At 42.8% G+C, this 8,547-nt stretch overlaps 1 protein-coding gene across 3 annotated transcripts; it reads right to left on the bottom strand.

Annotated features, from left to right (window-relative positions):
- Window positions 1–441: 441 nt before the first annotated feature.
- atf7ip2 (activating transcription factor 7 interacting protein 2) lies at window positions 442–8,400 on the bottom strand. Of its 3 annotated transcripts, XR_011696711.1 has the most exons (13): window positions 8,299–8,400; window positions 7,831–7,906; window positions 7,560–7,691; window positions 6,607–6,699; window positions 6,377–6,423; window positions 6,206–6,246; window positions 6,069–6,115; window positions 5,811–5,856; window positions 5,466–5,554; window positions 5,043–5,174; window positions 4,636–4,823; window positions 1,218–1,724; window positions 442–1,187 (listed from the first exon to the last, which is right to left on the bottom strand). XR_011696711.1 is itself a non-coding variant. In XM_071542135.1 (12 exons), the coding sequence occupies exons 2-12, from the start codon at window positions 7,900–7,902 to the stop codon at window positions 1,514–1,516; spliced, it is 1,098 nt and encodes a 365-aa protein (XP_071398236.1). In that variant the 5' UTR covers window positions 7,903–7,906; window positions 8,299–8,400; the 3' UTR covers window positions 442–1,513. The 3 variants fall into 3 exon arrangements, 2 of the variants coding, with proteins under 2 accessions (XP_071398236.1, XP_071398237.1); XM_071542135.1 differs by having other exon boundaries at window positions 442–1,724; XM_071542136.1 differs by lacking the exon at window positions 8,299–8,400 and having other exon boundaries at window positions 442–1,724; window positions 7,860–7,941.
- Window positions 8,401–8,547: the final 147 nt, after the last annotated feature.

The following is an 8,547-nucleotide window of genomic DNA, read 5'->3' as shown; positions in this document are numbered from 1 at the left end:
TAGCTCTCTTGACACCTGCAGGATGGAAAGGAAATGCCTTTATCTATATGTTAATTAGGCAAACAACAAGGCTAGAGGTATGCATGATGGCAATCATGCTCACAGGCAAGTTGTTTGATGAAAAAAAAACAAAAAAAACAACACATTAGTCATTATTGCATCATTTAAACTTCTTTATATTTGAACTGTTTTGTCCCAAAATGAGATCTTTAGCATTTGAAAAAGTTACACCTACTTGAATAAAATGATTTAAATTATGGTTTAAAGGTAACTTAACTCTTTGGTTGACAAAATTACCCTTTACAGACTTTCATATTTTAGAAACACCCAACAATGAACTTCACATATTGATTTTTTTTTTTTTCTAAACGTGGACTTATGGCATTTTGGAATAGAAGTTTTCATTTGTTTACCAAAAGACTCAGTTAGAAAAAAGCATATAGAGCGCACAGCTTAAAAGCACTAACCCAAGATTTGTTTTTATCCATATTAGTCCATAAAGACTGTTGGAAGAGACTGACTTTATTAACTTTAAACTTTTGGCAACTTTATTAACCCATCAAAACAGTCGATTTTACATATTTCACATTTTACAAACTCATTCATATAATTTAACTCAAAACATCAACTGCTTTATACTGTATCAAGAGCTCTGACAATCAATGAGACAGAGAAAAAGTTTTTTTTTTTATGGCCCGCAAACAGTAACAGTACAAATAAAAGAACACCTCGAAGAATAAGAAAAAAAAAAAAAAAAAACTATATTAAAAACATATATACAAGAGTTGTTCAATGTCTTGCATAAAGACACTTGAATGGGACACATCGCTGCTGCTGCTGCTTTAAACAAAAGGGAGGATAGCAATGGAGCTGAGGTCGGGTACAAACTTCTCGTAAATGTCAGCTTTTCAGGAATTATTACAAAAACTGTCTTATGTTCACATGGACGGCCATGCATTTTTGAAATGATTCAATGGGTTCTGAAAGGGTCATAAAGCTCTCTTAATCCATAAAAGAAAACCGTGTAAGCCTTTGATTCAAGTAAAAAACGTGAAAATCTTCAAAGTCGGAGTTGCACGGTGCCCACAGTAAACTCATAAACAACACAGGGAGAGCAAATTAAAAGTACTGCTGTCTTCTTGCTTTTAAAGTGACCGCCCACCATACACACACACTCATTTTGAAACCTGTCAAAACATGCCTTAGAAGGTAATCACTGGAAAATCATATAAAAAAAAGGTGTATTTATTTCTAAATCCAATAGTATGAGTAGACAATCTCGTAGTTGGTACAAGACGCGTTCTTTAAAAAATGTCATCTACAAATCCAATCTTTTATTTTCATTATCCAATTATTCCACTGGGTCAATGAGGTATATGTAGTCTTATTCAGTGAATGGCATTACATTTCCATTTCACCCCATCTTGGATTTACAACCCAGCAAGAAAAATAGTCTCCATAGGCTTGCGGAACAGCAACACCTGCATCCCTGGATCCCAAATCCTGCTCCCGACTAGTCGGGTACGGTGGCCGGGACAACTTTGCTGTAGGGCCCGTACCGGCCGAACTTGTCTTTACCCACCACGGCGAAGCACACCTTGTACCCGGGCTTGTACTTGCTGATGATCACGCACATGGGCAGGGGGATGGCCGTCACCTCGCCGAGGGTTTTCCAGTCCGGGAAGACGCCGCTACCCTTAACCTTCTCCACCGTCATGAGGATACTGCAGGAGGGAGAGAGAGAGAGAGAGAGAGTCAGAGAGAACTTCATAAGTTTGTAAAGTGAAAGTAAATTTGACAGAGATAGAGAGAGAGAGTGAGGGGGGGGTATAGAGGGAGGGAGCAAGTAGGGTATGACGTAGAGAGGAGGAAGGGAGAAGAGGTCAAGGATATGAAGAGGGAAGAATGTGATAAAGAGGGAAGGGAGGAACTAGAAAATATGGAGGGGGAGAGAGGATGAAGAGGGAGAAAGAGGGAAGTGGCCGAGAAAGAGGAGGAGCAAACCAGTCGGACACAGGGGGAGGAGACGGAGGTGAAAAGGCTCAGAGGAGTAAAGGAGAGACAAGAGATGAAAGGAGAGAGTAAAGCAAGTGAGCAACTACAAAAACGTGTTGTGGAATGGCAGGGAAAAGAGTGGAGGAAGGCCGCTAACTGGCTGCACGCTGCCTCCATCTGGTGGCCATTTTGTTGAAGCTGCACATCTTACACCTTTCACACCAGACTAGTGACCTGGGCACATGGGTCGACCATCAGTGTTAAAGTGCAAGTCAACCCTGCAAAAGAGACCGGGCTGAGATCCGGGTCAAAGTCCACTCGGTGTGAAAGTTCAGTGTTTGTCGTCCGCCATGTTGAACGCATCGTGTTGCTTTTAATGACGTGATGACATCCGTAGGACAGTCCCATGCGTGAGGCTTGGTGTGAATCGCCTCCTACACAGATGGGCCGAATCAGGGTACTGTAACATTCCCGGATCACGTGTGTGAAAGAAGTATTAGGCTCGCTCTTCTAAGCACCTGGCTTGTTAAAGAGAGGGAGTTGTTTCGTATTCATAGTATTTTGAGCTATGAAACGATGGGCTAAGAAGAAAGATATGTCAGTCTATCTTCCATCACCAATGCAAACACTTCGAGAACAGTATGTGAATATAGCCTGGGTTTAGCTGGGTGAATACTGTATCTTTAAAGCTGCAGTAGCGAGACACAGGACACAATTTGCAGAAACCCCACAACCTTTCTGTGGCCCTTTGTGTCAGCACAGATGGCCTCCCACCTCTAGGCTGTAAAGGCGTCGATTTGACACAGTCCACGGCCCAAGGAGTTGAGCCTATGCCAGCCAGAGATGTCTCCACAAGACATCTCATGAGACTCACGACAGGATGCGCCCACAGCAAAACGAGGTTTGGTACTCTCTCACGCATTCCAAAGGTAAATTAACAACCGTTATCTACCAGCCTATCAGTGTGAGACGGACCCAGGGACACTTAATGAACCGCACACATACACACATGGAAATGGAGAGTCTTCCTCCTTTCTTTATCTGAAGTGCAAGACTGTTCTGAGGAATTAAAAGGGACAGTCACAACTGTAAGAGACTGGAATACACATTGTGTCATCACTGAAGAACCAAGAACTGTTTCTTTACCCTCTCCAGGGCTTCACCCACTCTCATTCTCCAAATCGCCTTAACTAAGAATCGCGTGCAAGAAGTTTGAACCTCGCTTCTAATAGTTAGGAAGTTATCAACGCCCGGCCAGCGAAGATTATTTTCAAAGCCATTTAAGAACGAGATCATTTAGTCTTATTCAACAAAGTTAGAGAAGTCAGAAGCTTCAACTCCTTCTTCGTCCAACTGCAGCCGAAAGACTGAAAGCTGAAAGCCAGTCACGCTGCCCTCCCGTGGAGGAATCATCAGAGACCTGGTTCTACTCCATCCCCTGCCGTTGCTAGGCAACCCGACCGCGCCGAGCTCGGTGGGATAAGGAAAGCCAGCCCAACCAGTGGGACTTCTCAACAGAACAAGTAGGCTCTGATCTATCCACGTCTTTGCTGCTGAGAGTTGATGCAAAAGCTTCGATTGAAATTACATAAATAATTCAGGAAAAGTTAGGATCTTATAGTTTAGTCGCCCTATAGCTTTCCACCTCGTTTCTCTGATTGATTGACCCACGCTTACATAACTACATTTACTGTTGCGAATTGTTATTCCCAAGTTTCATTCCAATTTCCCTTTCATTCTTATTTTGTTTTCATTTAATTTCGTCTATTTTTATTCTATAGTTTCAGTGTTCTATTCTGGGTGATCATTATATATTCCTTATCTTATTCATTTCATTGATTATGGTTATGCTTAGTGAGTAGTTAAATAAATATTTCCATTTATTGCAAAAGTCGTTGTTCTGTGTTTCCTTGTCTGCAGAGAAAAGTAATCCATGAACTGAAAAGATCTCACAATTTTCAGATTGATGACTATAGCCAAGGTCTATTTTCCCTTCATCTACGAAGGTGGTGCCCCTACGAGTGTAATTTGATATCTTGATCAAAATATTCATATTTCCATACCTTTACTTCATTCTATATTCAATGTTTTCGACTCTACACGCTACACTGCACTGTGCAGTTTTCGCACATATGCGACCCCAGATGGGAGCAAGAGAAATCTATGGAGTCTCAATTAAGGGGATGTGATGCTCTTCTTTGTTGTAGCCCCATTTTGTGATTTAGGCTGATAAGATGGGTGTATTTATCATATTTTCATATCATGTTTATCTTTGTATTTGTCATAAACATCTTGCATGATGCAACTTTAACCTACATGGAGAGGCCTTCATGTGTTACCATCAATGAAGCCCCTACAACAGGATGTGCCTTTAATAACAATAATAATGCGATACGTTATTGATCCATCCCTGTAGGTAAATTCTCTTTTCACTTGCCCCAACTCCACAGGGAGGTCAGAGGTCAGGCTCCGCTACAGAGCAGCATCCCCGGAGCTGGTAGGGAGTCAGGATCTTGCTCAGGGACACTTCAGCAGGGCAGTGGGACCACTTCGGAAGGTTCAAGCGCCTGCCGACACAGAGCTCGGACCCATCTCCCCGTTCGCCGCGCCCCCACCCTCTCGCCCTGCGCTGCGTCTCACCTGTAGCTGTCCATAGGGGGCGCCGAAGGGTCTCCCTCCTCCGCGTTCCAGAACACGGAGAGGCCGGGGGGGTTCCTGATGAGGGCCAGCTGCAGGGTCAGTCTCTGGGGGATGTTGTAGGAGGCGGCCTCCATGCTCAGGACGGAGGGGAAGGGGGTGGCGGGGAGAGGAGGGTACGAGAGCCCGTTCTTAGGGGTAGAGAAAGTAGGGATTACAAAATGAATCATCATCTGGGTATGTCATTCTACGCTACATGCTACTTTTTCCGGTTGCCAAATATCATTTAGAGGTCATAATCTACTCTAAAAACAAGTAAAATAATGGAAGTGGCTGGTTAATTCCGGGAGTGACCGGCCACGGTCGGCCGTTAACAAACAAAGGTTCCTTGCCCCGAGTGTGTGTATTACCTTCTCTGAATCTGTGTGTTCGGGGCTGCTGTCACCAGGGAGGTGCTCCACTTTCACCCTGTCAGCCTTCTGCTCCTCCACCTTCTCCTCCTGGTGGTCAGCTGACTCTTGGTCTATCACAATGAATGGCCTCTGAATGAAACCAAGCGGTGGAGAGGACAGATCAGGAAAGAAAGACAAGAAAGGAAGGGAGACGTTATAATGGGAAGACTATCACTTAAAAAGCCATGTAAACTATTGACAATGGCTATCTGCGATATATTCTACACACTCAGCTGGATTCTATGTCACGGCACATTTTTAGCCAGCTTGAGAATGTGTCTTCAATTTTACAGTAATATATTAATGATCAAATCCTGCATGGAGCATCTTCCAAGATTCTAAGCTCAACAGATATATGAAATAAATGTTGAAGCATCCTACCTTGCACGGAGGAGAGACGGGAGAGTCACAGTGCTTAAGAATCGGAGGCGGCGGCTCCTTGCTTAAATCTGCTATGGCAGCCTTCAACGCTGAACACGGATTAGGCAGATTAACAAGCGACAGAAGAAAGGATAGGAAAGAGGAGAAGAAGAGATGACGCTAGCATGCATTGACTCTTCATGTTGTTCCATTAAAGGCATTATAACAGCTTGTCGTGTCAATTTTCCCCACCGCCAAGGGCAAGAAATGTCACCAGAAACGGAAACAGAGAGGCCAGACAGATGATATTAAGCATACTCGAAACTTTAGCTATTCAACCGTTCTGTGGTGTGTATGAAATCTTACCTTCTTTATCTGCTCGCATCTTCTTTAGTGACTTTTTCGTGGCTTTCTGGAAAGGGAAAGCACCGGTCTCAATACGTGCTAATACAGGTTAAGATAAGCCCACCACCTGCTTTCACTGTATTTCTGCCCTTTATGGAAGTTGTGATAATGAAGTATGACGGTGACTCAAAAGATAACAAAAAAAACCTACATATCAAATCATTTCCCTCGTCACTGTATGCTACAGTGAATGAGAGAATAGACAATGAATAAATTTACCATTGTTCCAACGAGCTCGTCATTGACTTCCATACTATTATTGCCCACTGAAAAAACAACACATCGCATTAATAATACATCATGCGACTAACAAATGCAAACACTCATGAGCGCACACATCCTCGCAGGGTCCTTACTGTGTGGCACGGTTTCCATGACTTCATCCGCTGTGTCTGACCTGCAGAATACAATATTACATATTACATTGCGCCAAAGCTGACCGACTCTAAATGACAAGTGTACAGTGCTCTGCAATGGTTTCCCAACTTTCTCTGAGGACTAACATTGCCAAACTTGGCTCCGCATACCTAGACATTTCCAACTTGCCTGGAACTACAGGAGACAGCAGCGGACTCTGAAAGACAAACATTTAAGATCATATTTGAGTCCATCCAGACCATCAAGTATTCATCATTACTTTGTTAAACTGCAGCTACAACTGTATGTGCACGCGCATGAGGGCTTTGACACTGTGAGCATGCCCAAGTCCCTACACTGTTCACGTGTGTGTGTGTGTGTGTGTGTGTGCGTGTCCAACCTTTTTCTGTGTGTCTTGAGTCCCGTTGATCCCCATCTTCATGATGTAGGCAAGAGCTTCATCTCCTCTCCTCTTGACCCTTTTAATGTGAGCCTGAAAGACAGAGAGAGAGAGAGAGAGAGAGAGAGATTATTTACATTGATGATTTTAATATTATGGTGGTTTTATCGTGATTCTGTAAAGGTTTATGGTATTTATCGTTATTATTGATTCACTTAACACACACACACAGACACATTTGGTTCTTTTGGTTCTAAGGGAGAGGAGAACGGGCAGGAGGATAAAAACATGGATAAATAGGTGGATGGTTGGATAATGTGCATCTGTGTACAGTTCAAGCGGATTTAGTCTATGTTGAAGACACATGAGGTAGAAAAGGACATGAACAATGGATAAAGCAAGGATGGAAGACTAAACAGATGAAGGATGGCAAAAGCTTAATGATTTACCAACAGATGTCAAATGTAGATAGGAGGGAGGGAGAAAGATGAAGGGATGGGTAGATGGATTATACTACATGCAGGGCTCAATTCTGACCTTGACTTATGAATTACGCATGTCAAATTTTGTTAGGACTGAGTGTATTATCAGTATGTATTTTCCATATCAGAAGGGCAAGTTTTCAATTCAATCTTCGTGTGAAACAACAGAAAAGTAGGGGTTTGAATAGTTAATGCATTAGGCTTAAAGTATCCTAGTTGACTTGACAAACATATCTACAGCGCTGTAACCTCTCTGTAATATTGAATGCATAATTGAAGTCATTAAGTGGAAGATAAAGTTGAAGAAAGAACACCGATCGATTCAATGAAGAATGTGTTTGTGTGCAGCTTTAAAAAGAGCAGGCATATAACACTAATGTGGCAGTATCATCAAAACCCAACCTACGCCCATGCACACACCACTTTCTTGCTGACTCAGTCACTCATGCCATTGCAAGGACACACACAGACCTCCAGTTTGTGGATGGCGGTTTCATAATTGAGCTCACGCTCCATCTGTTGAACCCTTTCTAACAAACACTCCAGCTTGGTTTCGGTCTGTTTCACTGCACTGTGAACCTCCTGCTGGATCAGTGTCTGCACCTGTGGACACACACACACACCGACACACACAGCAGAGTTGCACAAATGTTGGTTATATAGTATTCATATGCACATGTAAATATATGCATAAACTCAAGCAAGTACACAGTCAGTAAACGTTTGTAATGCTGCCTCTCACTTCAGATTTGGAGATCATCTTCTTCTCACCACTGGCTTTGGGAGGCGAGGTGTTGGGCATCCTCCTCTTCATTATTCTTACAAACACACACACACGGGATAACAAGCTAATGTGCTGAGTCCATAGCTAATGAACGTTATTTTATGTGTACCATTAAGAACGAGACTCCTTTTCAAGACTATCTCTAGCTAATTTAATGTTTGTGACATTAACTTGCACGTTAGCTACCTTGGTGAACATGTTGTGTAACGCTACAAGTTCAGTCGGATTTGTCTGCAGTCACGGATAGGGCGTCATACCAGCCAATTAACTTTTACACTTTGTGCTAGCCTTCATTAACTAGCTAGTTAGTTAGCTAACGGTTAGCAACACTAGCACAACAATACTAGCTAGTTGCAAAAGGAGAAGGCTGCCATTCCGCTCCAGGTGTTTGAAAGACACAACATGAAACCCAACTGCAATACATACCTCGAATAACTCAACAAACTCAACGTCTACAATTATCTATTATCTATTATCTAGTTTTCATTCTTCGTCTTATCCCAACATTCATACGATGATGCCTATGACTGAAGGAACGGAATGCGAAACAGGACAAAATACCTCGTGAGACGTTGCCTGGTGTGGACTTGCCTCTTTTCTTCGTTTTGAGGCAGACGCAATCATAGCAGTGAAAGCAAACCAATACCGAATCTAAAATCAACTCTATGACACATA

This window comes from Centroberyx affinis, unplaced genomic scaffold (genome assembly GCF_046629955.1).
Source record: "Centroberyx affinis isolate AG114_WGS23_722 - 3 ecotype Tasmania unplaced genomic scaffold, CSIRO-AGI_Caff_v1 ptg004020l_1, whole genome shotgun sequence".
In the NCBI taxonomy this organism is placed as follows: Eukaryota; Metazoa; Chordata; class Actinopteri; order Beryciformes; family Berycidae; genus Centroberyx; species Centroberyx affinis.
Note: the sequence above shows the minus strand (reverse complement) of the source record. Positions and strands in the feature narration are given on the sequence as shown.